Source organism: Trachypithecus francoisi, unplaced genomic scaffold (assembly GCF_009764315.1).
Source record: "Trachypithecus francoisi isolate TF-2019V2 unplaced genomic scaffold, Tfra_2.0 Lachesis_group12, whole genome shotgun sequence".
Taxonomy (NCBI): Eukaryota; Metazoa; Chordata; class Mammalia; order Primates; family Cercopithecidae; genus Trachypithecus; species Trachypithecus francoisi.
Window position 1 is genome coordinate 103,225,620 of NW_022681457.1, and position 27,226 is coordinate 103,252,845.

The following is a 27,226-nucleotide window of genomic DNA, read 5'->3' on the forward strand; positions in this document are numbered from 1 at the left end:
CAGCTTGTCGCTTCATTTGTCTCTGTGTTTTGTGTCCCCTGTGCAGGTTAGGTTTTGTTGTCCGAAAATAAGCATGTAGTCTTTGGTGGCTAGAGGGGACAGTGATCTCAAGGGCAGAAAAGGGGACTGAGCATCTGACTACATACCTCTTAAGTAGACTTTCCATCCCTTCTCTCATTTTTTGTAAATCCCTACCTTTACTTCATGAGCCCCCAGTTCTTGCGTCTGTGGGGACAATACTGCAGTGTAGCAAATCTGGCTACTTCTTGACTTTTGCCAACTTAGAGTTAATTTTTATGGTGTCTCATTCACCTTCTTTTAAACCCTTATAATTTTTATCCCTGTTGTTCCCTCTGTTGTTTTCATCTTTATAGCTGTATGTCTTTTTATATATATATATAAATAATTCCTTTGGTGTGGTGGTTCACATCTATAATCGCAGCACTTTAAGAGGCTGAGGCATTTGAGAGCAGCCTGGGCAACATAGTGAGACCACATCTCTATTAAGAAATAAAGTAAAAATTAGCCAGGCAAAGTGGCACATGGCTGTAGTCCTAGATACCCAGGAAACTGAGGCAGGAGCATCGCTTGAGCCCATTAGATCGTGGTTACAGTGACCTGTGATCACACCACTGCACTCCAGCCTGGGTGATAGAGTGAGATCCCGTCTCTAAAAATAAAAGTTTTTTTTTGTTTTTTATTTTTTATTGTGATTTAATGATGTTTCATGAGGCACTTAAAGTAAATGCAGTTTTAAACATCATTTTAACCTAGAAAGTCCTTGACTTAAATTTTGATATTTTTATAACAAAATTCCTGTGTATTTCTAATGTATTATATGTATTTAATATATCACAGGTTTTGTGTGAATTAATCATTGGATTATATTCCATTGGAAGATTTACTATCCTAAGTTCAGTATTTGTTGCAGATATTACATAAGAAGCTTTATAATGCAGATATTATATATATCAAGTTTTCTTATCCATTTTACTTTGTATTCCTTTAAGTGAATAACCTTCCTATAGCTTACCTTGTTTGTTACACCTAGTTTGCTTAGATGATGGGCTGTGTTGTGTTTTGTTATTTTGAGAGTACTTCTTGAGATGTCCCGAGGCCCGAAGTATTATATGCAGTTTGAACTAGATTTAGGGTGAGGGGTTGAGGGTCATTTATCCAGTATCTCTAAATTCATTGTTAACTAGATTTCTCTTTTTACCAGAAGAATCTTTGAGTTTTAGAATATCCAGTTATGTTTAGTGAATTGAATCTCTCTTGACTGCTTTGATCTTGTTTTGGGAGGTATTGCTCATAGAATGGATTTAGTTGATTGGCTTTCTCTTAGAATTTAAGAAATAACATGATTCGGCCGGGCGCGGTGGCTCAAGCCTGTAATCCCAGCACTTTGGGAGGCCGAGACGGGCGGATCACCAGGTCAGGAGATCGAGACCCTCCTGGCTAACACGGTGAAACCCCGTCTCTACTAAAAAATACAAAAAACTAGCCGGGCGAGGTGGCGGGCGCCTGTAGCCCCAGGTACTCGGGAGGCTGAGGCAGGAGAATGGCTTAAACCCGGGAGGCGGAGCTTGCAGTGAGCTGAGATCCGGCCACTGCACTCCAGCCTGGGCGACAGAGCGAGACTCCGTCTCAAAAAAAAAAAAAAAAAAAAAAAAAAGAAATAACATGATTCATTGCAGGATACAAGTTTAATTTCTAACAATTTATATGTCACAGTGAAAAGAGCAACCCAAATTTATTTAACTATTTTGAGGTCATAGACAATATTCAAGTATATTTATTTCATTATTAGTTACATTAATTGTATTAATATTCATAGTTAATATTAATTACATATTAGCAACTACTGTGGTAGTAATTATTAGAATAATAGGAAATTAAATTTAGAAACTCAGCTAAGAAGTAGAGTGAAGGACTATATATATTTATTACCAACTAGGCTATAGTAAAATGATTATTTACTATTATTCTGATCTCAGAAATGAATTTCGGTTGTTCTTTCCTAATCATATGAGAAACAGTCATCCCACATAAAAGCCAGTCACGGCCGGGTGCGGTGGTTCAAGCCTGTAATCCCAGCACTTTGGGAGGCCGAGACGGGCGGATCACGAGGTCAGGAGATCGAGACCATCCTGGTGAACAGGGTGAAACCCCGTCTCTACTAAAAAAATACAAAAAACTAGCCGGGCGAGGTGGCGGGCGCCTGTAGTCCCAGCTACTCGGGAGGCTGAGGCAGGAAAATGGCGTAAACCCAGGAGGCGGAGCTTGCAGTGAGCTAAGATCCGGCCACTGCACTCCAGCCTGGGCGACAGAGCGAGACTCCATCTCCAAAAAAAAAAAAAAAAAACCAGTCACTACCTAAAAGTACCCTGATATCAGAATGAAGCCGGGCACCCACAGTGTCTGTGGTCTCCTCTGCTCATTTAATAGTAAAGTGTGTGTGCGCATTCCCGTTATTGTTTTCTCATAACCACATGGAGTTATACCACACACAAAGAATCTCTTTTTTTTTTTTTAGAGCATAAAAAAGAATTTAAATATTATAATTGCCATTGAGTTCTTTCCAAATCAGGTCATGGAAATCTACCTTAATCTTTTTTATGGTTACATTGTACTTCACCATAAGGACTTACTAAGTTAAGGTTTGATAAATCCAATTAATCTTTTTCTTTCGTTGTTAAAAAATAAATTCCCTAATTGTGTCTGAGGATGGGCATGTTAAGTAAGTTTTCATAGACTTGCGGGAAATTTAAATTAACAGCCCACCCAGAGAGAAAATACATGTTTACTTTGTGACCTCATTTCTCTGGTAACAAGTTTATTAAAGCAAAATAATTTTTTGAGGATTATTCAGAGATCCAGAAGAGGTGAGGGGTAGAAGTTAAGTTGCATTTTGAGGTATTATAAATTATAGGGACCAGGCATAGTGGCTCATGCTTATAATCCAGCATTTTTGGAGGCTGAGGTAGGAGGGTTGTTTAAAACCAGAAGTTCGAGAGACTCCCTCTCTACAAAATAAAATATTAGTCAGGCATGGTGGCTCGTGCCTGTTATCCAAGCTACTCAGGAGGCTAAGGCAGGAGGATTGCTTGAGCCCAGGAGGTGGAGGCACCCGTCAGCCATGATCATGTCACTGTACTCCAGCCTGAGCGACAGAATGAGACTCTATTTTCTTTTTTTTTGAGACGGAGTTTTGCTCTGTCACCCAGACTGAAGTGCAATGGTGTGATCCCGGCTCACTGCAACCTCTGCCTCCCGGGTTCAAGCGCTTCCCCCGCCTCAGCCTCCCGTGTAGCTGCAATTACAGGTGTGCACCACCACTCCCAGCCAATTTTTTTTTGTATTTTTAGTAGAGATGGGGTTTCACCATTTTGGTCAGGCCGGTCTTTAACTACTGACCTTGTGATCCTCTCACCTCAGCCTCCCAAAGTGCTGGGATTACAGGCGTGAGCCACTGCCCCCGGCCTATTTTCTATTAAATAAAAAAAATACATTTTAAAATATATTATGGGGTTTGAATGAGCTATAGACCTGGGTTTGTTTGTTTGTTTGTTTGTTTGTTTGTTTGTTTTTTGAGACAGAGTCTTGCTTCTCGCCCAGGCTGGAGTGGAATGGCACAATCTTGGCTCACTGCAACCTCCGCCTTCCTCATTCAAGCAATTCTTCTGCCTCAGCCTCCTGAGTAGCTGGGATTACAGGTGCCTGCCACCACGCCCGGCTAATTTTTGTATTTTGAGTAGCGACAGGGTTTCGCCATGTTGGCCAGGCTGGTCTCGAACTCCTGATCTCGTGATCCGCTCGCCTTGGCCTCCCAAAGTGCTGGGATTACAAGTGTGAACCACCAAACCCAGCCTCAGACCTGGTTTTGTTTTTTTGTTTTGTTTTGTTTTGTGTTTTTGAGATGGAGTCTCTCTCTGTTGCCCAGGCCAGAGTGCAGTGGTGGTTATCTTGGCTCACTGCAATCTCTGCCTTCCAGGCTCAAGCAGTCCTCTTGCCTCAGCCTCCGGAGTAGCTGGGACTACAGGCGAGCACCACCATACCTAGCTAATGTTGGTATTTTTAGTAGAGGCAGGGTTTCATCATGTTGGCCAGGCTGATCTCAAACTCCTGACAAGTGATCCACCTGCCTCGGCCTCCCAAAGTGCTGGGATTACAGGAGCAAGCCACTGTGCCTGGCCTGTAGACCTGGTTTCGTATCCCAGCTTTATTACTTGCTAGCTGTACTCTGCCTGGTTATATTCATCTTTCTAAATTCATTTATTATGGAAAGTGTAGTACGTATTCAGAAAGTTCCTGGCTTTATTACTCTTTTTTTTTTTTTTGAGACGGAGTCTCCCTCTGTCGTCCAGGCTAGAGTGCAGTGGCACGATCTGGGCTCACTGCAAGCTCCGCCTCCCGGGTTTACGCCATTCTCCTGCCTCAGCCTCCGGAGTAGCTGGGACTACAGGCGCCTGCCACCTCGCCCGGCTAGTTTTTTTTTTTTTTTAGTAGAGACGGGGTTTCACCGTGTTAGCCAGGATGGTCTCGATCTCCTGACCTCGTGATCCGCCTGTCTCGGCCTCCCAAAATGCTGGGATTACAGGCTTGAGCCACCGCGCCCAGCCGGCTTTATTACTCTTAATAAATCTACAGGTACCTTGCCAATGGGTGCAGAAACAAACATATGACGTTAGAAATTTAAAGATCGTTTTCTGGGTAATGACCGATATGGGTAGATAAGTGAAGTTCACTAACTTACTGCTTTGAAACAGTACTAAATATAACCAGTAGAGCCAGAGGAGAAAGGTCCTGGCAGAGTGGCAGTGACTAGTATTTTTTTTTTTTAATGTCTTCTGGGATTTTTGAAGATTGAAGGTGATCTTTAGAATAAATTGCAAATAGCAAACAAGTTGGTGCTTGACTGGAGATGGTTTTTAGATTGAACAGTAGATTGCTTTATCTTGTTTGAATTGATAAGGTAATGGTCCTGTGATGGTCGGATGCAGCTGTCAAAATATTATTTTAATGCAGTGTGATTTCAGGATTAGTCAAATGGGAGACAATAAAGTCTGCAGGAAATGATAACCTTTGAGTGTGGGAGTACACATGATTTTGTTAAGCAGCCCCTGCCATGGCACAGAGGTCCCAGGACTCCTGGAATCCCATTTTTGACTACTTCCTTCCTTGCAGGGAGAAAGAAAATGCACGGTTTTAGCTTTGTTTTAATCTCATGATTTTTTTTCAACCACGGACCTAGATTAGGGACATAAAATTGAGGTTAATGGCTACCTCCTTTAGAATTAAAATGAAATTGGAAATTCAGAAGTTTTTGAAAACAAGAAAAGAGAGCTAGAAATACCACACTTTAGCAAAGCAAGAAAAGTGCACCTACGGATTTTTCTTAAGTTTAAGAAATAGGAAATAGATACTGACTTTTTTTCAGCTTTTTTTTTTTCAATTTTTTTTTAAAACTCAGGTGAGTTATGCATATCTGAAAATGAAAGAAGGCTTGTTTCTAAAGAGGCTTGGAGCAAACTGCAGCAGTACTTTCCAAAGGCTCCTGAATTTCCAAGTTACAAAGAGTGCTGTTCACAGTGCAAGGTACTGAATGCTACTGACATCTGGGGAAATGGCATGCCACCTCCTGGGTTGACTTCCCAGGGAAATTAACATTGTACTTCTGACGGGGGTGTAGGGAGGAGGCAAGTCATGTGCTGTCAGCAGGAGACAGTTGATTGCTTCATTCTCTTTCAGATTTTAGAAAGAGAAGGGGAAGAAAATGAAGCCTTACATAAGATGATTGCAAACGAGCAAAAGACTTCTCTACCAAATCTGTTCCAGGATAAAAACAGACCGTGTCTCAGTAACTGGCCAGAGGTATAATGATTCCCACAAAGGAAAGAATGCATCTTTACTTTTTAAGGCCCTTGCCAAGTTCCCAGTGAGCTATTTCAGAACAACCCAGAACTTCTCATATTCTCATTTGTTTAGTTATCTAACCAGGGGATTTACTCCAGCCTGCTATTTTTTGGTAGAGGACTGTGTTTTCATTTTATTTATAAAACTTGAATAAGGACAACCAAAGTATATTATAAGGAATTTGTGTTAAGCAGGCGGTAAATTGACGGATACTGTTTTGTGATTTTTGTGTTCTAGGATACGGATGTCCTCTACATTGTGTCTCAGTTCTTTGTAGAAGAGTGGCGGAAATTTGTTAGGTAGAAACAAAATATGTTTTATTTCCTTTATTGTTATTATGACTCGGTTTGACTCTGGTATTTTTTAAGATTTCATGAATTCTGTTTGTTGTACCCTTCATGGTTACTTTCACCAGCACACACTGAAAGCTTTCTTTTCTATTAAGTTAAATGAATAAGCCTAAGAAACACATTTAATTACTAATATTTTCTTAAATATATCTCTGATTTTGAAATAATTATTTTAAAATCTTCTCTTTCATCATGCAGTAATTAGGTATATTTCTCCTCCTTGTCTCATTTGAGTAGAAAGCCGACAAGATGCAGCCCTGTGTCATCAGTTGGGAACAGCGCTCTTTTGTGTCCCCATGGGGGCCTCATGTTTACATTTGCTTCCATGACCAAAGAAGATTCTAAACTGTGAGTTCCTTCTCTTTATGTGATTTTTTTTCTTTTCTCTTTCTGATGATTAATAAAGTATGTTTAGGAAATTTCTCATCTGACATAGTCTGTTTTAAGAATTTAGTCCTTTGCTGAATTGTGGATTCCCCCCCACCCCCTTTTTTTTTTTTAAATTTTATTTTTATTTTATTTTATTTTATTTTATTTTATTTTTTTTTGAGGCGGAGTCTTGCTCTGTTGCCCGGAGGAGTGCAGTGGCCGGATCTCAGCTCACTGCAAGCTCCGCCTCCCGGGTTTACGCCATTCTCCTGCCTCAGCCTCCCGAGTAGCTGGGACTACAGGCGCCCGCCATCTCGCCCGGCTAGTTTTTGTATTTTTAGTAGAGACGGGGTTTCACCGTGTTAGCCAGGATGGTCTCGATCTCCTGACCTGGTGATCCGCCCGTCTCGGCCTCCCAAAGTGCTGGGATTACAGGCTTGAGCCACCGCGCCCGGCCCCCACCCCCTTTTAAAAGAAAAGAAAGACTACTTCTCCAGGAAAGACAAGAGGCTGCCAAGGCTATTTGTCTTTTTGCTCCTTCCTTGTCCCTCTTGGAGACAACACAGCCACTCTTTCTCCTCCCCCCGCTGCTGGTGACCAGCGTTGTGACCTCTTTTCCAGAATCACAGAATCAAGATGGTCTTGGATGTAGGTTTCGTTGTGCCCCTGCCAGGCTTCAGACAATTAAAGGAGGATGATAGCAGGGTGGCAGAGCAAAGCTACTGCACTGGTCATCTGGAATTCTAGGGTCTTAGAACCAAAATTTTATTCCATGCTTTGAGTACTTCTAGAGGTGTTCGTCTGTGAATTTCTCCCCTGATTTTACCAAAAATCATTATATACGAGAAGGTAGAATGCTTCCAACATTGTCAGAAAAATCAGGAAAAGGAAATTGGAACACATAAATAAAAATGCCCTTGGGGTTAAGCTAGAGTTTTATTATTCATATTTCAGTACTTTAACATCATTGAAGGGACTTGAAAGTTTATATATTCTCTACATTTTCTCCCTACCTCTTTCTCTTCCTCCCTCTCTGCATCCCTCCTTCCCTGTTACTCTCTCTCTTGCTCTCCATCTCTCTTCTGTTTCCTCCCTCCCTTTCTTCTTGTCATTGTTATTACTGCAAATGTCAGACTTCAGGAAAATATACCAATAAGCAAATGTGTGTTACCAGTCAGTTTAAAAGTTAAATGGTTCAAATATGATTAAAGGCCCCACAGTGCTTATCCTTCTGTTGCTACTTCTCTCTGTCTCCCACCCTTCCTCTCACAGGAACCACTGTTGTGAATTTATAGAGTTTATCTGTCTCAGAAAGTATTCTGTAAAAAAAAAAAAAAAAATACATGCACATAATGTCTTGCATATTTAAAACTTTTTATATAAATGGCATCATACTGTATTTATACTTCTGCAACTAACTTATTTTACTCAATTATGTTTTTGAGATCTAACCATGTTGATTCATGTAATTTCAGTCCATTTAGTTTCGCTGCTGTGGTAACATTCCTTTGTATAAAAAACTATTCTTTGTTGATGATATGTATCTTTTCCCTCTAATTCCTTTGGATTAAATGTTAGTGTTGATGGTTTTGGTTTAGCGGACTAATGGATTATGTTAATTCTCTTAGTTTCCATGTGTCTTAAGGCATGTTGTGTTTTTTTTGCACAGTATAGCTCTCATATGGCCCAGTGAGTGGCAAATGATACAAAAGCTCTTTGTTGTGGATCATGTAATTAAAATCATGAGAATTGAAGTGGGAGATGTAAACCCTTCAGAAACACAGTATATTTCTGAGCCTAGTAAGTTTTCATATTGCTTTTGGTTTCTGTGGTTAAGAGCCGACATTTTAAAAAGAACAAGTGTGTCAGTGTTGTCTGCTTAAAGATCGTGTGGCGGTCCGAACTCCCTAGGTGGAAACTCTCATTATAATCATCCCATTATTTGTACATTTCTTTATGGACAGTAAATGGATTTCCTTATCATTTGCATGTAATAGAAAATATTATTAAGAATTTGGGCCAGCACACTAGCTCACACCTATAATCCTAATACTTTGAGAGATTAAGGTGGAAGGATTGCTTAAGGCCAGGAGTTTCAGATCAGCCTGAACAAACATAGCAAGACTTTCTCTCTACAAAATAATAAAAATGTAGCACATGTCTGTAGTCTGAGCTACTCGCTGAGAGTCTGGGTCAGGAGCATGGCTTGAGCCCAGAAGTTTGAGGTTACAGTGAGCTACATTCATACCACTGTACCCCAGCCTGGGTGACACAGCAAAACCTTGTCTCAAAACAAGAAAATGTTACTAAGAGTTTAATGAATATTCACTAGTAACTTTGATATATGTTTTTAGATCTTTGATTCTTTAACAATGATTCCTAAGCCGCTTCTGTTTTCCCTTTTTTTTTTTTTCAAAGAACTCTGTCCAGAATGCAGAGAAGGCTTATTGTGTCAGCAGCAGAGGGACCTGCGTGAATACACTCAAGCCACCATCTATGTCCATAAAGTTGTGGATAATAAAAAGGTACTGGTCCCTCTTGTGGTGATGACTAGTAATGATCAAGCGTGCTCTTTGACTTGATTTGCTGTTGTATTTGCACTGAAGGTCTGCCTAGGACTGCATTTTTGTTCCTTCAGAGCTGTTTGGCATCAGAATTGAAATTGGACAGTAATTGAAAATGAACAGTTATGTGATTGTATGAGAATTTAGTTTGTTATTAATTGATACATAGATATTTATTGAGTGTCAGCTGTTTCGCAGGAATGGTCCCGGTGCTGAGGATACAGTGATAAAGGCAGGTATAATACCTGCTCTCAAAATTATAGGGACCTAGTGAGAAAGATCAGGAATAAACTATAAATTCATATGATTTCACACAGAAATGATTGTTTTGAAGGAAATTTAGCAGGGTAAAGTGGAGATTAGCGTGATACAGGGAGTAGACAGGAGAGGCATCTTGGAGAAGTTGTTTTTACCCAAACCCTCACTGTCAGGGATGCAGCCTGGGAAGTGTTTTCCAGGCAAAGGAAACAAAGGTCAAAAGGATAAGCCTAATGTGCTTATGCAACAGAGTGAAAACCATTGCACCTAGAACAGCGCTGTCCAATAGAGCTTTCTGTGGTGATGGACAGGTCCTAGGTTCTGTATCTGTGCTGCGCACTTCAGTAGTCACTGGCCACGTGTGGCTGTGGAACATTGGACGTGGCTAGTGTGACTGAGGAATTTAGTAGTTGATTTAAAATTAAATAGCTGCATGTGGCTCATGGCTACCCTTGTGGCTACTGCTGATCTAGAATGAAATGTATTCCAAGAAGGGATCATGATACGGAATGAGCGACCATACACTATCAGGTTTTATACATCATACCTTTATCAAGACCAGGTTTGTTGGGTTTATTCCCAGTGTAGATATAAGCCCCTGCAGAGTTTCAAGCAAGGCCATGATATGATCTGATTTATAGTTTTAAAAAAATCGCCCTGGCTATAGAGTTTGGAATTGCTGTGAGGGCATAACAGGAATAAGAGAGGCCAGCCCCTACATCCTCCATAGCCTGCCTTCCTAGGGTCTGACCTACTTCTCTTTGTTGTCCTGGCACATTCAGGTGATGAAGGATTCAGCTCCAGAGCTGAATGTGAGTAGTTCTGAAACAGAGGAGGACAAGGAAGAAGCTAAACCAGATGGAGAAAAAGATCCAGATTTTAATCAAGTACGTGTTGAAGCTGCTTTTCATTGTTATACTTTCTGCTGTTCTCTCTTCGAGAGCAGCCACTCGAAGCCCCTGGCCATCTCTCTGTACCCTATATGGCTATTGGTTCTTTTCTTTCCTTTCCTTTTTTTTTTTTTTTTTGATACAGAGTCTCGCACTGTTGCCTGTGCTGGAGTGCAATGGCATGGATCTCAGCTCACCACAACCTCCGCCTCCCAGGTTTAAATGATTCTCCTGCCCCAGCCTCCTGAGTAGCTGGGATTATAGATGCCCACCACCACACAGGGCTAATTTTTTGTATTTTTATTAGAGACGGGGTTTCACTGTGTTGGTCAGGCTGGTCTCAAACTCCTAACCTCGTGATCTGCCCACTTCAGCCTCCCAAAGTGCTGAGATTACAGGCATGAGCCACTGCGCCCGGCCAGGATATTGGTTCTTAGCTCCCGTCCTTGTCTTTCCTTAGTTTTGGTGGCATGCTACAGCCATCCTGATCTCTCATAAAAAGCCATGAACCACATGATTCCAGAATGAATATATTTCTTGCTATTAAGTAAGAAAGGCTAAAATGTAATGATTAAATTTTTAGCTGAGAAAGAAGACTAAAACAACACATATCTTGGTTTCCAGCTCAATCAGAATCTTAATGAAAAAATTATTTAACTCGGATTTTCTCATTACAAGCAATAACCTTAATAATGGAGTATATAAAGTCTCTAAGATGTTAATCAAATGATCAGATCAGTTGATGTGTTAGTCTTTCATTTTTCATTGTAGCACACTTTAGATTCTTACATTAAGATGGACTGTTTTCTGGGCTGGGTGCGGTGTCTCACACCTGTGATTACAGCCCTTCAGGAGGCTGAGGCAGGAGGATCACTTGAGACCAGGAGTTTGAGGCCATTCTGGGCAATATAGCAAGATCCCATCTCTACAAGAAATAAAAAATTAGCTGGGCATGGTGGCACGTGCTTGTAGTCCCAGCTACTCAGGAGGCTGAGGTGGGAGGATTGCTTGGGCCTAGGGGTTCCAGGCTGCAGCGAGCTATGATTGTGCTGCTATACTCCAGCCTGGGCAACAGAGTGAGAAACCCTGTCTCAGAAAAATAACTTTAAAGAAGTTTTCTGGACTGTTTTGTTAGGACTTCCTTTCTTTTTTTTTTTTTTTTCTGAGACAGAGTTTTGCTCTTGTTGCCCAGCTAGAGCGCAGTGGTGCGATCTCAGCTCACCGCAACCCCTGCCTCCCAGGTTCAAGTGATTCTCCTGTCTCAGCCTCCGAGTAGCTGGGATTACAGGCATGCGCTACCACTCCTGGCCAATTTTTTAAATAGAGACGGGGTTTCACCCAGGCTGGTCTCGAGCTCCTGACCTCGTGATCCTCCCGCCTTGGCCTTCCAAAGTGCTGGGATTACAGGCGTGAGCCACCGCGCCCGGCCTGTAAATTGTCTTTTGAGAATAGGAAATCGTGGGAATATGGTTGATGTCGGTGGAGATAAGTTTCAGCTTCTCAAAAAGTCAGACCCCCACATTGGAGGATATTTTGTACTTTAAACTCATGGATATTCTACTCTTCTTAGAGTTTTATTTTTAACAGATGAGATGTTTGTTTTCTTTCTTTACTGCTAAAATAGTGTAGTGAAATTATGGATAGCGTCCTCCCTGAAAGAAAAAAAGTGTTAAAATAGCCATCTGCGTTATCTGTGACAGAGCAGAGGTATCTGGGCTTGTTGTCCTGTCTGCACGTTGATACTGTTACTTCATTTTTAACATTGACTGAGAGAGTCTGAAAAGCCCTCTTGATATGAATCTTGGTGTGCCCAAAATAAATGTTACTGGTGGTATAAAGTAACTGGTATAAAGGGATGTCAGCATTTGTTTTCCATGGCTTATTGGAGCTCATAAAATAACCTCAAAACACCTGTGAAGAAGCAAAATCATGCAGTTTGTGACAGTGATCAGCCACTCTTTAAGTTGTCCTTCCTAATCTGTGTTTCAGTCAGTCAACACTGGAGGGCCCTTTGCTTCAGTGCTAACCAAATCTGTACACTTGATGAGAATGCAGGCTTTCAGTTTAAAGGGGATATTTTTCTGTAGTAAGTGATGCCCTTATTAAACTCTGTGTGCATATATACATCTTGTGTTCCTTGGTATAAGAAACAGGGTAAAGAAGGGCAGCAAAGTCATGTCTGCAAATGCTTGTTGAGACGTATTCGTTGACTCGGTACTAATATGTCTCCTCAAGCGTTTGCAGACATGACTTTGCTGCCCTTTACCCTGTTGTCAACTCTGTTTTCGTGTCCCCGTCTTTGTGGTGGGGACGTCTCTGTGGTCTGTACAGGCCATCTTTCAAGCCACATTTTGTACAAACTCGATTGTGTGGTTTTTAGTTGATATATTGAAAGTGTGTGTGTATGGCCGGGCGCAGTGGCTCTCGCCTGTAATTCCAGCACTTTGGGAGGCTGAGGCGGGTGGATCACTTGAGGTCAAGAGTTTGACACCAGCCTGGCCAACATAGTGAAACCCCATCTCTATTAAAATTACAAAAATTTGGTGTGGTGGTGTGGGCCTGTTATCCCAGGTACTCAGGAGGCTGAGGCAGGAGAATCGTGAGCCAAGATCACGCCACTGCACTCCAGCTTGGGCCAAGACTCTGCCTTAAAAACGTGTATGTGTGTGTGTGCATGTGCACATATCCATCCCGATTCAGGACTACATTCTCTTTTGTCTGGCAGTACTGTATGTTTTAGTTATTATCACTTGGTATTATGGTTTAATAATCAGTTGGGAACCTTTTTTTTTTTTTTTGAGACCGAATCTCTGTTGTCCAGGCCGGAGTACAGGGGTGCGATCTCAGCTCACTGCAAGCTCCGCCTCCCAGGTTCATGCCATTCTACTGCCTCAGCCTCCCCAGTAACTGGGACTACAGACATCCGCTACCATGCCCGGCTAATTTTTTTTTTTTTTTTTTTTTTTTGAGTAGAGACGAGGTTTCACTGTGTTAGCCAGGATGGGGGAATCAAATCTTTTATTGCCTGTTGTCACTAATTCTCTGTTCTCTGGTTAACTTTGTTTGTTAAACTTGACATGATGTTCTTACTGTCTTTAGTTTCTGTTATTTTAAGCTTTGCTTTTCACCCTAAGAGTTGTTTAGAAAAGCCATCTACATTTTCAAGTGATTTAGATTTTAGAAAGCTAACTTTTTTTGATTATCTAGTTTTATTCATTGTGGTCATGACCACAGCAATTTTTCTTTTCTTTCTTTTTTTTTTTTTTTTGAGACGGAGTCTTGCTCTGTCGCCCAGGCTGGAGTGCAGTGGCCGGATCTCAGCTCACTGCAAGCTCTGCCTCCTGGGCCCGCGCCGTTCTCCTGCCTCAGCCTCCCGAGTAACTGGGACTAACAGGCGCCTGCCACCTTGCCCGGCTAGTTTTTTGTATTTTTTTTAGTAGAGACGGGGTTTCACCGCGTTAGCCAGGATGGTCTCGATCTCCTGACCTGGTGATCCGCCCATCTCGGCCTCCCAAAGTGCTGGGATTACAGGCTTGAGCCACCGCGCCCGGCCGACCACAGCAATTTTTCAAAGTGGATGTGGAATCACTCTCCTTAGTTGTGGACGACAACAGATTTCATGTTTATAAATATGATAGAGAATGTTGGGGAACATTGCTTTTTATACTATAATTATTTTTTATACTTCATAATTTTCTTCTGTCTTCCTTTTCCTTGTTTGGATGTTGTAATACTCTAGAATAGTTTACATTTTGCTTTCTCACAAAAAATTTTTGGCTCACAAAAAATCTCAAGTGTAACCTTCCTTTTTGGAAAAGAATAGATAGTCCCTGAAAAATGTTCAGCATTTTCAAAATGTCACCCTCTTCATCACATATCTCAGTCCATAGATAGCTTCTGTAATTGCTGCTTTAAATCCCTGAAATAAAAAATGATGTGTTTCTGCTTGTCCTTAGTGGAGATAAACAAATCCCCTTTCCTCTTTTCTCTAAGCTAGATAAACCCAACTCCTTTGACTTCATCTAAAAATTTAGGTTAATAATATACTCGGTATTGGGTATCACTTAGGTAATTGAAAACCTTCTAAAACCAGTGGGCTGTTTTTTTTGTCAGTTAAGTTGGATTTAAATTCTCCAGATTAAGAAAGAAATAATTCCAGGAAAAGCCTTTAGACCCATTTAAAATCAGAGTTATTAAAAAAATCTGTCTTGCTTGATGCTCAGGGTTTTGTTTTTTGGTTGTGTTTTGTACTTCTAAAATAAAATTATATGTTGATGTAGTTATTTTTCTTTATATTCCTGATTGTAGAATTTGGGTTCAATTTGATCTTTACTTTCAACAGTTGAGATTGAGAAAAATGTTTCATCAGCTTTCATTGTATTTTTTTTTTAACCCATGTGTGCATTTAACTTTTTCTTGTGAATCTTAGAGTCACCCAGTTGCCTATGTAGATTCAGGGCTAGAGCTGAACTAGCCTCGGGCAGTGTCTAGTCAGTGGTAGGCACCCTGAACAAATGCTCTTCTGTGTTCAGGTCTTGATCACCTTCTGCTTTGCAAACTGTGGAGCTCGTGAGTAATGAATGCGTGGCATCTGTGTCCATAATGACCACTAAACCGCTCTGCTTATGCACAGCTGACACTCATTGACAACTGTGGAAACCAGAGCCAGGGCCTTAAGGTTACCTCATCCAGATTTAATTAAACCAGAGGAAAAGATTTTCTTAAAAATCCTGCTTCTTTTATTCCCTAGCCTGGTTGGCAGAAGAATCTCCCCTGTGCCTCCCCCCCACCCCCCCACCCCCCCCCACCCCCACCACCACCACCTTTGGTACAAAAAGCAGAAGAATCTTGATCGTTAACCTCTTGATGAGGGATTTATAGGAGTACTGTAGAGGACATTTGGTCCTCATCTATTATTTTTTTCTTGACTAGTACCGCATATATCATGCATACCCATGGGCATCCTTTTTATAGCACCTTTAGGTAGTCATGGCCATGATGACATTTCCCCTCTAAAAATAAAGACAGTGTCCTACATAATACTAATAATGTGCTCATAAATAAGAAAACTAACGAAAACTCCCTAATGTCCTCTAATACCCATACTCAGATATGTCTTGAACAGTTTTTTCCTCTCAAACCAGTATGTAATCAGGATATGTGTTGTTTGTATCACTTTAGACTTAGAATTTGGAATAGTTACTCTGCCTCCGGACCCTGTTTCTTTCCCTTCTTCTTTTTTTGAGACGGAGTTTTGCTCTTGTTGCTCAGGCTGGAGTGCAATGACGCAATCTCAGCTCACCGCAACCTCCGCCTCCCGGGTTCAAGCAATTCTCCTGCCTTAGCCTCCCTAGTAGCTGGGATTACAGGCATGAGCCACCACACCCAGCTAATTTTACATTTTTAGTAGGGATGGGGTTTCTCCATGTTAGGCTGGTCTCGAACTCCCGACCTCAGGTTGATCCGCCTGCCTCAGCCTCCCGGAGTGTTGGGATTATAGGCGTGAGCCACCATGCATGGCTCTTTCCCTTCTTGACATTGAACTTGGACCAATTTGATTTCTTTTAGATTGTTCCATGTTCTGTATTTGGCTGATTGTTTCCTTATGTTACTTAATTTATTTATATATCCCCTATATTCCAATTTCTGTAAATTGGAAGGTGGACGTAAATGTATAATTACATTCCGGTATAACATTTTTGCAAGAATATTTTATGAGTGAGGCTGTATATAAGGTTCTATATTTTATTTTTAAATTCACAGCAGTTTATACTTAGTTTCCATGTCATTCTCAAGAAGAGAAGAAAATGTTTAAAATTCAGGTTGTTCATTGAAGTTTTTCAATTTGTTATGTTTTTCTGATGTAAGGTCAGACTTAATCATTTTGATTTTAAATGTCATCTTTCTCTTTTTTCTTTTTCATAAAAGAGATGGAGTCTCTGTCATCAGACTGGAGTACAGTGGTGCAATTGTAGCTCACTGCAGCCTGGAACTACTGGGCTCAGATGATCCTCCTGCCTTACTCTCCAAGTAGCTGGGACTACAGGCTCATGCCACCATGCCTGGCTAATTTTTGGTGGAGATGGGTCTTAATATGTTGCCTAGGCTGGTCTTGAACTCCTGGGATTATAGGTGTGAGCCCCCTCACCAAACTTTAAATTTCTCTTGTAACAAACATTTCAACTGCTTTTACATGCAGTTAGAGGTGTATATTACTCATTCTTTTCTTTTATCAATTATATGTGAGCCTGCTAAGAAAGTCTCGTTAGTCTCTACTCATTGTTTACATTGAATTTCAAATGGTTAAGGGACCAATAAGGAAACAGCTTTTGTTTGCCTGAAAAACTTCATGAGCAAGGGTCACACTGTGGTTAATTTCAGTGCTTTCTTCATTTCCAATCTTCATTATAGAGCAATGGTGGAACAAAGCGGCAAAAGATATCCCATCAAAATTATATAGCCTATCAAAAGCAAGTTATTCGCCGAAGTATGCGACATAGAAAAGTTCGTGGTGAGAAAGCACTTCTCGTTTCTGCTAATCAGACGTTAAAAGAATTGAAAATTCAGGTGAGGAAAATGTTTGTTCAGGTTTGCTCTGGACTTAAGAGGGCCTTCATGAATTCCTGTTTTCCACCTGTATTTACATATATGTATGTATCTGTGGTTTTTTCCAAAAGACTTAAAGTTTTCAAAATAGCCAAAAATCTTTTTGTGAAGATGAAAGTGAATTTTGGGTTCTGGAAACTTGGGCTGGTTCTGCAATAGCTTTCTAATAATGAGAAACATTGGGAACCACTTAATTTGTCACATGTCGAGGTTGTGCCGGGATAACTGTTCTCTCACTTTATTGTGCTCTATGCTTTTCTTTGACCACTTAATAGGTATTGGAGCCTGTTACCAGGAACTGCTGTGAAATTTAATGGGAGATAAAAGGCAGCTTATTATTAGCGATTAGTGATTGCTTATTCACTAGGCTAATAGAGTTGTTTTGTGTGTGTGTGTGTGACAGAGCCTCACTCTGTCACCTAGGTTGGAGTGCAGTGGTGCCATCTCGTCTCACTGCAACCTCCACCTCCCGGGTTCAAGCAGTTTTCTGCCTCAGCCTCCCGAGTAGCTGGCATTACAGGTACATGCCACCACACCTGGCTAATTTTTGTATTTTTAGTAGAGACAGGGTTTCACCATCTTGGCCAGACTGGTCTTGAACTCCTTACCTCGCTATCCACCCGCCTCGGCCTCCCAAAGTGCTGGGATTTACAGGCATGAGCCACTGCGCCCGGCCTTGATAGAGTTTCAAAATTATCTTTACCTTTCTTTATGCAGTGATGTTTTCCAAATTGTTACATAGATTTATTTTAGATATGCCCTCTCCATTCCCCCACCAAAGCATGCATTGCTTTACAAATCATTTCCACTGCTATAGTGCAGGCATTGTGAAATGGTTTCATGATACTGTTATTTCTTGGTATCAATACTGACATACTATAAATAAGCATTCCAGTGGTAAATCTCAAACCCTAGGCAGAAGGAACTGATAAATTCAAGATGTCCATGAAAAAATCTGGCCCTAATCTGTTTCAGTCACTGATAGATATCCAAAAAGTTGACCAAATTTCCTCCTTTGCTACTTTTATGTGGCATAGTTTACTGGTTACACAATTTTCTTGTTGCTGATATTTATCATTGTAATTGAGGCAAAAGTACAGGCTTCCTTTGAGGGTGTTATGTGTTCCAGATTGTCCTGACAACAGTATTTCCCTTGGTTGAACCCATGGCTCTGAAAATAAGTGTGTTGGCATACTATCTTCACTCTGTTATTGTACATTTTACATCTAAGAAACCTTGTTTCTATCACTGACTTTCTGCCTGTCATTGGGAAACCTCGAACATTCAAAACCTTTAAATTACAGAAAGAGCCCCTGTGCATAAAGACATTTTTTAAAGCCTGTGCTGCTTTTATTACGGACTACGATTTTTGAAGAATAAACCAGAAGTCAGCAGAAATAACCCTTCCATCTGAAAGCATGTTACCTGCCCGAATGAGCTGCTAGAAGATGGCAGCTGTTCCCACCGCCCTCAGAGGTGCTCTTCCTGAATGGCTCTCTCATCTCCCACTCTTGCTTCAGGGACTACCGCGGGCCAAACAGAGTCAAAGAAAGGGCATTGAAAGGTCTTTCCCCTCACTACATAGTGGTGGGAGCTTGTGATGCTTCGACTAGATATGAGCCTATTTGCCTGGTAGCGTGGATAGCATCAGAGTTTGTGGTGGGCTGGTGGTGGTGGGTGATTTTCTTAAGGCATGTAATTTGTGTTTTAGTGTTTGATGGAGCCTTTCCTCTGGGGATACTGCATTTCTAAGTTAACAGGATGACAACCATTGCAAATCTGTAAATGTTTGTTTCTAGACATATCTACCATATACAGTTGCTTGAAACCTTACAAAGCTTGCTGTGTCTAATCAGTAATTCATCCACCTCTGATCCCATGAAGTTAATGAAGTACAATTTGTTCATCTCCTTTCTCAAAAGATGTTCAGTGTTTAATTGTATTATTTCATTTTCCCAAAGATAGATCTTTAGTGGGTGGGTGGTATTGCCTGCCTGAGAAAGTAGAATATTTTGGCACAGAGGTGAAATGCCTGGCAGCTGAGGCGATTGCTTCTGTATTTTCTTTTTTCAGCCCCACACACCATCACAAGCAGAGGAGAGCCACTCCCTGATAGCAGCAGGGTTTTCATGGTTCCTGTTAAGCTCCACAGACCAGGAATGCCGCACCTACTCGTTAAGCAGACCTCTATCATGTTCTTTATACTCAGGCATTTTCCTAGCACTTAGAGTTTAAGGATTATTACCGTAGGCCTCCCTGCCTTGGTTGGCCTGTTCCATCTTCTCCTCACTAGTAGCATGTGTTCATCTTTCATGGTGACTCGTCTGTGAAACCTGTCTTGGCCCCTTTCAGGAAACTGACTGTCCCCCTGTGCTCGCTAGATCCTGCGCATACCTTCTGCTACCATCCTCAGAACTTTGTTTTGACCTCACTCCTGGGAACCCCTCTAGGGCGGGATTATTCACTTTTATATTATCAGCACCTAGAACAGTACTTGACACACAGTAGCTTCTTAATAAATGCTTCATTAGTTGTTGACAGCATCTCAGTGTCCTTGTCCATTCTCAGAATATAATGTGTGAACATCAGTCCCTCCGTTGTCACACTTGTGTCTAGAGGTATCTGCTATTTTTCCGGTTTCATAGGGTAGTACAAAAACACTTAGCATTTAGGGGCATAAACAAGCATTTCTGCAGTCCAGCAGCTGTGACGTTATCCATGTTAAGTTAGCATCGCACACATCCACCGTAGCTCCGCTCGATCTTCATGGTTCCAGAACATTTGCTGGTGTAGGGCTGGATATGCCTCTGCTTGATGTTTGCATGCTGAGCTGGCTTGGGTAGAACTGTCCTGTCAGTACTTCCTGCTTATTGCTTCATGAAGACCATTGATGATGCCCAGTGCACTTTTCATTGCTAGCCACAGATCTCTGGCTAGAATCCCTGCCTGCTTTTTGGGTGCTAATGTTCTTTTGAAAAATCCCGGTAAGATTCTGTCCCAGCAGTTAGGGAGGAGGCCAGTGCTGTTATCTTTGTTCTTATTTGTCTTTGGTGCCATTATTAAAATCACTTTTCTGGTCCCCATCACCCTGGCCTGTCAAGCTCTTGGGCCGTTCCACACGCAGTTCAGGGTTGATTTTTGAGGCTCGTTTTGTCTTTCCACATCCAAAGAATAGAGTACAGGAAAGGGCAGAATGGTTTTCCCATGACATCATGGATGTTGGCGTAATATAAGATACGTGTAATAGCATACATTTTATGGGTAAGTTAAAAGGCACACTAAAATGAATATTCTTGGACTTGTCTACTGAGTTAAGAATTAAAAGTGTCATTGAAGGTTACTTGTGTTTGCCTCTCTGAACCCAACTTCTGCTTGCCCTCCAGAGGTAAACATGACCCAGAAATGATAAATTTAAAAAACCTTTCTGAATTTGTAAAAACATTTAAATATTATGAATACCATTATTTTGGAATGTATGTATGTATGTATGTATGTATTTTTGAGACAGTGTCTTGCTCTTTCGCCCAGGCTGGAATGCAGTGGTGCAATCTCGGCTCACTGCAACCTCTGCTTCCTGGGTTCAAGTGATTCTCCTGCCTCCGCCTCCCAAGTAGCTAGGATTATAGGCGCATGGCACTACTCCCAGCTAATTTTTGTATTTTTAGTAGAGATAGGGTTTTGCCATGTTGGCCAGGATGGTTTCGAACTCCTGACCTCAGGTGATCCACCTGCCTCAGCCTCCCAAAGTGCTGGGATCACAAGCATGAGCCACCACACTCATCTGGAATGTATTTAAATTTTTCTTTTCTTTTTTTTTTTTTTTGAGATGGAGTTTCGCTCTTGATGTACAGGCTGGAGTGCAATGGCATGATCTCGGCTCACCACAACCTCCATCTCCTGGATTCAGGCAATTCTCCGACCTCAGCCTCCCGAGTAGCTGAGATTACAGGCATGTGCCACCACACGTGGCTAATTTTATATTTTTAGTAGAGACAGGGTCTCGCCATGTTGGTCAGGCTGGTCTCAAACTCCTGTCCTCAGGTGACCCATCCGCCTCGGCCTCCTAAAGTGTTGGGATTACAGGCGTGAGCCACTGCACCCCGCCATATTTAATTGTTAGCACTTGGCCAGAACTGGGGTGGGGCATATGGTCCCTACCCTTCAGAAATTCATATTTTGCTTCCTAGAGACAAGACTCAGTCTAAGAATATGTGACAGATGCAAGGGCTGAATTATATACCCCAAGCCATTTGCTGAAGGAATAAGAACAAAAGAGAGAATTTAAAGATTGTTTTTTTTTTTTTTTTTTTTTTTTTGAGACGGAGTCTCGCTCTGTCGCCCAGGCTGGAGTGCAGTGGCCGGATCTCGGCTCACTGCAAGCTCCGCCTCCCGGGTTTATGCCATTCTCCTGCCTCAGCCTTCCAAGTAGCTAGGACTACAGGCGCCCGCCACCTCGCCCGGCTAGTTTTTTGTATTTTTCAGTAGAGATGGGGTTTCACCGTGTTAGCCAGGATGGTCTCGATCTCCTGACCTCATGATCCGCCCGTCTTGGCCTCCCAAAGTGCTGGGATTACAGGCTTGAGCCACCGAGCCCGGCTTAAAGATTGTTTTAAGAAAGAATTTTGGGCCAGGTACAGTGGCTTGTGCCTGTAATCTCTGCACTTCAGGAGACTGAGATGGGAGGATTGCTTGAGTCTAAGAGTTCGAGACCAGCCTGGTCAACTTAGCAAGACCTCATGTCTACAAAAAAAAATTAAAAATCAGCCAGACATGGTGGCACACATCTGTAGTCTCAGCTACTCAGAAGGCTTAGATGGGAGGATCCCTTGAGCCTGGGAGTTCAAGGCTGCAATGAACCATAATCGCGCCACTGCACTCCAGCCTGGGTGACCGAGTGAGACCCTGTCTCAGCACACACCAAAAAAAAAAAAAAGAAGAAGAAAGAATTTGGACTTGACTTGTTGATGAAAGGATATGGGGCCTGGGAGTGGTGGGGTGACAGTGATGACCTTGCCTGAGCCTCAAGAGTAGCCATTGGCCCACCGCCACTTTTTACTCATTTTTATTTCCCCACACCTCCATCCTTGGGAAGCTGGTAAGGTAAGGAACAAATGCATCTGTGTGTATAATTGTTTCCTAATACTCTACCAGACCTCCTAAGGATGTTCCCGGATATATAGGGACGATAGCCTCAGTAGGAGTATAACAAGTAGGCTGACTGTAAGCAACAGTGGTTTTGTACTCTGAAGCCTTTTTGTTTCTTTTAATAATCCATACATAATTTATTTAAATAGGGTATAAGTCTTAGTGTTTTGCATTATATGGACTTTGTCTCTTTTCTATTGGCACAGATCATGCATGCATTTTCAGTTGCTCCTTTTGACCAGAATTTGTCCATTGATGGAAAGATTTTAAGTGATGACTGTGCCACCCTAGGCACCCTTGGCGTCATTCCTGAATCTGTCATTTTATTAAAGGTAAGTAAACAGCTCCTTAGCTAAAGAACTCAAGGTTTTACATGTTACATAACTGTGTGTAAACTATGTGAAATGGTGGTTAAAGGATGCGTTGGGTCTTTAGCAGAGGGCAGTGGTAAATGAATGCTGTGAGTTTTTGCAGCTCAGCCCAGCTCTGGCTGAGCCCCAAGAGACTTAGAGGAGGTCAGGACATCATCATATCTTGTTCTTGTGTGTTACAGTAGGTGCTGTTATGCCACAGCATCAGCAACTGCTGGTACCCTGAGAAGGTGAAAGTAAAGGCTTTCCTTGGCCTTTCCTGGATCACCTGGATCAGTTTCTATGCCTTGGTGGGATCAGGGTACATCATTACTTTCCTTTTCCCTGGTAGGGCAGGGCAGTGGTATAAATCCCACCCACCCAACTGCTAAGCTTCACGCCTCATTTTTCCCGTTTGATTTTCTGTCACAAGGGCCCCCATTCTTCTCCAGATACAGATCTAGTTTTCATTCCTCTCACACTGGGAGGAAGGGAGTGATACTGGGTTGTGGCCCTCTGAACACTTGAGGATTGACTGTCATTCCAAAGAGGAAAGCTGAGTGATCTGGTCTCAGGTCACAAAGTTTCTGCGGTGTCGCCTCCCCATTGCCCTCCAATCCCCACCCCCGCTTTTTTTTTTCCTTTTTTGGACTGGATGGATCTGTTCTTAAAACCACACTAATGATACTGATGTCTGCAACTTAATTTGAAATGCTGCCCCCGCAAAAAATGGGTAGAAGATAGACTTGTGACCAGTGCGAATAGTAACTTATTTTATACTTTAAAATATATCTCTGCTGAGATTTTCGTAGTTTTTCATAGTTAAAAGTAGATTCAGCTTCCTCCGTAAGCTTTTCCCTAACTTCCGGTTCAGCAGAATTACTTAACCATACTTCATAGTATTAAAGTATCTCCTCTTTTCCTTTTGGTTCAAAAGTAGCCAGCCAAGCTAGGAAACAAGGGTAAAACACAAGGTTCTGTCACAACAGTCACATACATGACTTCATGGGATTCTGTCCAGGGCATGGAAATTGGTTTTGGATTTAGTAGATGTAGAAAGTAGGGACTTCTTTTTTTTTTTTTTTTTTGAGATAGAGTCTCGCTGTGTCACCCGGGCTGGAGTGCAGTGGCACGATCTTGGCTCACTGCAACCTCCGCCTCCCAGGTTTAAGCAGTTATCTTGCCTTAGCCTCCCAAGTACCTGGGATTACAGGCATGTGCCACCACTCCCGGCCAATTTTTTGTATGTTTAGTAGAGTCAGGGTTTCACCATGTTGGCCAAGCTGGTCTCGAACTCCTGACCTCAGGTGATCTGCCCGCCTCACCTCACAAAAGTGGTGGGGTTACAGCTGTGAGCCACTGCGCCCGGCCTCAGTGACTTTTCTTTGACAGTGTCTTAGAAACTCCTACTTTCACTGGGCATGGTGGTTCATGCCTGTAATCCCCACACTTTGGGAGGTTGAAGCAGGTGGATCATGAGGTCAGGAGTTCAAGACCAGCCTGGCCAGCATGGTGAAACTCCATCTGTACCAAAAATGCAAGAAAATTAGCCGGGCATGGTGGTGGGCGCCTGTGATCCCAGCTACTCGGGAGGCTGAGACAGGAGAATGGCATGAACTTGGGAGGTGGAGGTTGCAGTGAGCCAAGATTGCGCCACTGCGCTCCAGCCTGGGCAACAGAGGGAGACTCTGTCTCAAAAGAAAGAAAGAGAAAAGTCACTGAACCAACCTCATTTGCCCAAGTCTACCCTCCCTAAGGGCCTGATGTAGTCGCTTCCCATTGCCTCTTTTGTTTCTTGGCCAAAAGAATCCCTGCTGTTCCAAATACCACCACATCATGTGGTAGAATCATTGTTCAGGTTTTTTATTTTGAACTGTGAAATGTATGCTTTTCAAACTTGGAGCCCCAGTTCTGGTGTGATAAAGTTAGGCCCTGGAATGATGAGGCAGACCCATATCTACCCCATCAATGCGCACACACCCCTCATCCCACCACCTAACCCCTCCCTCTGTTTAACATTCTGCATTTCCTGGAACTATAGGTTCTGTGAAATGATTTTGAAAACACACTGAGTTGCTAGATCCTAATGATCCTGTCTAACGGACGTCCTAGAAACAGCCTGTATTGTTGAACGGTTTGTACTTGACATGGGCAGCTAGAGTCTGTACTGGTCATTGGCCTCATTATCCTTGCAGCTAACCTCGTCATAAGCTCAGACATCATAAGCTTCCTCCTGAAAAGGAAATGGGTGTCTTGTTCTTGCTGGTGAAGTGGGACAAAAGTACAATTTTAACCTAATTGGTATTCTGAGAGGACCAGCCTAACTTTTTATTTGTACCCCTCACTACCACTACCGGTATCTTAGCTCACATTGGTTAAATCAGTCTTTAGTAACCCCAGGGTGTCTAAACATTTCCATTTCTAAAGGTGTCTTTAAGAGTGGGAAAATAGTCCCCTCTGCCTTTCCTCTTCACACACATTATACCATTTCTGAGGTGTTGACTCTAGACCCATAGCCACCAGGGCATCCACTGTTAAACCTGGACACCACCGGCTGTGGCTCAAACTGAGTTCTCTACTGGGCAGTGTGTTTTTGTGTCTTGTAGCAATATCAGTAGTTGAATCATGGGCCATACTTCAGATTTCAGATTCCTACTCCCTTGTGGTTTTGAATTGTCTTCATTTGTTTTCTAGGCTGATGAACCAATTGCAGATTATGCTGCAATGGATGATGTCATGCAAGGTAAAGATGAATTTGTTTTAGGAATCTGCTGATTAGCTGTTAAATGGAGGTGGATTTTAGATATTGAAGCTTTAGTGTACAATGCTTTTACTTTGCACCTCGAAAAAAGCTTCCACATGTTATTACAGTAGAATACATTGTTTGTCTTAAAAGATCATAGAAAGGAGAGAAAGGTATCTACAAAAACTTGGAAAGCTTAACCTGAAGAAACTGAAATAAATGTGAGCTCTGCCAATGGAGGAGGTCAACAAGAAGCAAAGCTAAGTCAAATTGCAGTGCCCCAGACAGGCACACACACATTAGAGGCCCAGGTACCTATGAAGGTGGGAATGAATTGTGAGCCTAAAAACAAGATAACATGATACTTGTTTGGAAAACTGTATAAGAAGCAGTTAGACAACTCCCTGCCCTTCACATCCTTTTCACCGCCCCCCCCCAACCTGGACCTCAGATGGGCACCCAGAATCATGTGTTTCCACACTTGGAACAATTAAACTAGAGAGGTGGGAACAAAGCCTATACCAAATAGGAGACTATCTCCTAGCCCTTGGCTCACATTCGGGCAGCCCATTACTTACCTTCCCCCAGGTGGGAAGGGATTTCTCTCCAGGGAAACTAGTCAAGAAAATAACCAATGGATGTAAAAAGTCTGGTTCTGTATGATCAAGTGGGATTTCTCCCAGGGATGTAAGGATGGTTCAACATATGCAAATCAATACATCACATCAGCAGAGTGAAGGACAAAAATCATAGGATCATCTTAATAGACAAAGAAAAAGCATTTGATAAAATTCAGCATCCCTTCATGGTAAAAACTCTCAACAAATTAAGTACAGAAGGAACATACCTCAATATAATATGGCCATATGTGAGAAACCCACAGCTGGCATCATACTTAATGGCGAAAAGCTTAAAGCCTTTCCTCTAAGAACTGCAATAGACAAGGAGAGCCGTTTTCACCACTCTTATTCAACATAGTATTAGAAGTCCTAGCAAGAGCAATTAGGCAAGAGAAATAAGTAAAAAGCATGCAAAATTGAAAAAGAGGAAATTAAATGGTCCCTCTTTGCAGATGACATGCTTTTTTTTTTTTTTTTAAATAGAGTCTGTCTCTGTTGCCCAGGCTGGAGTATAGTGGCATGATCTCAGCTCACTGCAACCACCACCTCCTGGGTTCGAGTAATTCTTGTGCCTCAGACTCCTGAGTAGATGGGACTACAAGCATGTGCCATGACACCCAGCTAATTTTTGTATTTTTACTAGAGATGAGGATTTCCCATATTGGCCAGGCTGATCTCGAACTCCTGACCCCCTGTAATCCGGCCACCTGGGCCTCCCAGAATGGTAGAATTACAGGCATGAGCCATCGTGCCAGGCCGACATTATCTTATATATATAGAAAAACCTAAAGACGCCACCAAAATTCTCTTACAACAACTGATAAACATTCAGTAAAATTGCAGGATACAAAAATCAGTGTACAAAGTGAGTTTTTTTTTTTTTTTTGGAGACGGAGTCTCGCTCTGTCGCCCAGGCTGAAGTGCAGTGGCGCGATCTCGGCTCACTGCAAGCGCCGCCTCCCGGGTTTACGCCATTCTCCTGCCTCAGCCTCCCGAGTAGCTGGGACTACAGGCGCCTGCCATCTCGCCCGGCTAGTTTTTTGTATTTTTTAATAGAGACGGGGTTTCACCGTGTAGGCCAGGATGGTCTCGATCTCCTGACCTGGTGATCCACCCGTCTCGGCCTCCCAAAGTGCTGGGATTACAGGCTTGAGCCACCGCGCCCGGCCCTATAAAGTGAGTTTCTATAGTGTAGTGATGATCATGTTCACCTAACAAAAATCAACATACAAAAATTAGCAGCATTACTATACACCAATAAGAACTAGCTGAAAAAGAAATCAAGAGAGTGGCTGGGCGCAGTCGCTCATGCCTGTAATCCCAGCACTTTGGGAGAGTGAGGCACGTGGATCAATTGAAGTCAGGAGTTTGTGACCAGCCTGGCCAACATGGTGAAACCCCTTCTTTACTGAAAT

At 42.2% G+C, this 27,226-nt stretch overlaps 1 protein-coding gene across 4 annotated transcripts in view; it reads left to right on the forward strand.

The window, feature by feature from the left end:
- Positions 1–27,226, forward strand: part of USP48 (ubiquitin specific peptidase 48) — a 111,937-nt gene that overhangs the window by 77,812 nt on the left and 6,899 nt on the right. For all 4 annotated transcript variants that reach the window (XM_033227934.1, XM_033227935.1, XM_033227936.1 and 1 more), the window contains 10 exons: positions 5,474–5,598; positions 5,752–5,874; positions 6,154–6,215; positions 6,504–6,614; positions 8,305–8,435; positions 9,054–9,160; positions 10,240–10,344; positions 16,759–16,914; positions 22,305–22,430; positions 25,143–25,191. In XM_033227934.1, coding sequence (XP_033083825.1) covers positions 5,474–5,598; positions 5,752–5,874; positions 6,154–6,215; positions 6,504–6,614; positions 8,305–8,435; positions 9,054–9,160; positions 10,240–10,344; positions 16,759–16,914; positions 22,305–22,430; positions 25,143–25,191 — 1,095 coding nt within the window. The remainder of the gene's footprint in view (positions 1–5,473; positions 5,599–5,751; positions 5,875–6,153; positions 6,216–6,503; positions 6,615–8,304; positions 8,436–9,053; positions 9,161–10,239; positions 10,345–16,758; positions 16,915–22,304; positions 22,431–25,142; positions 25,192–27,226) is intronic.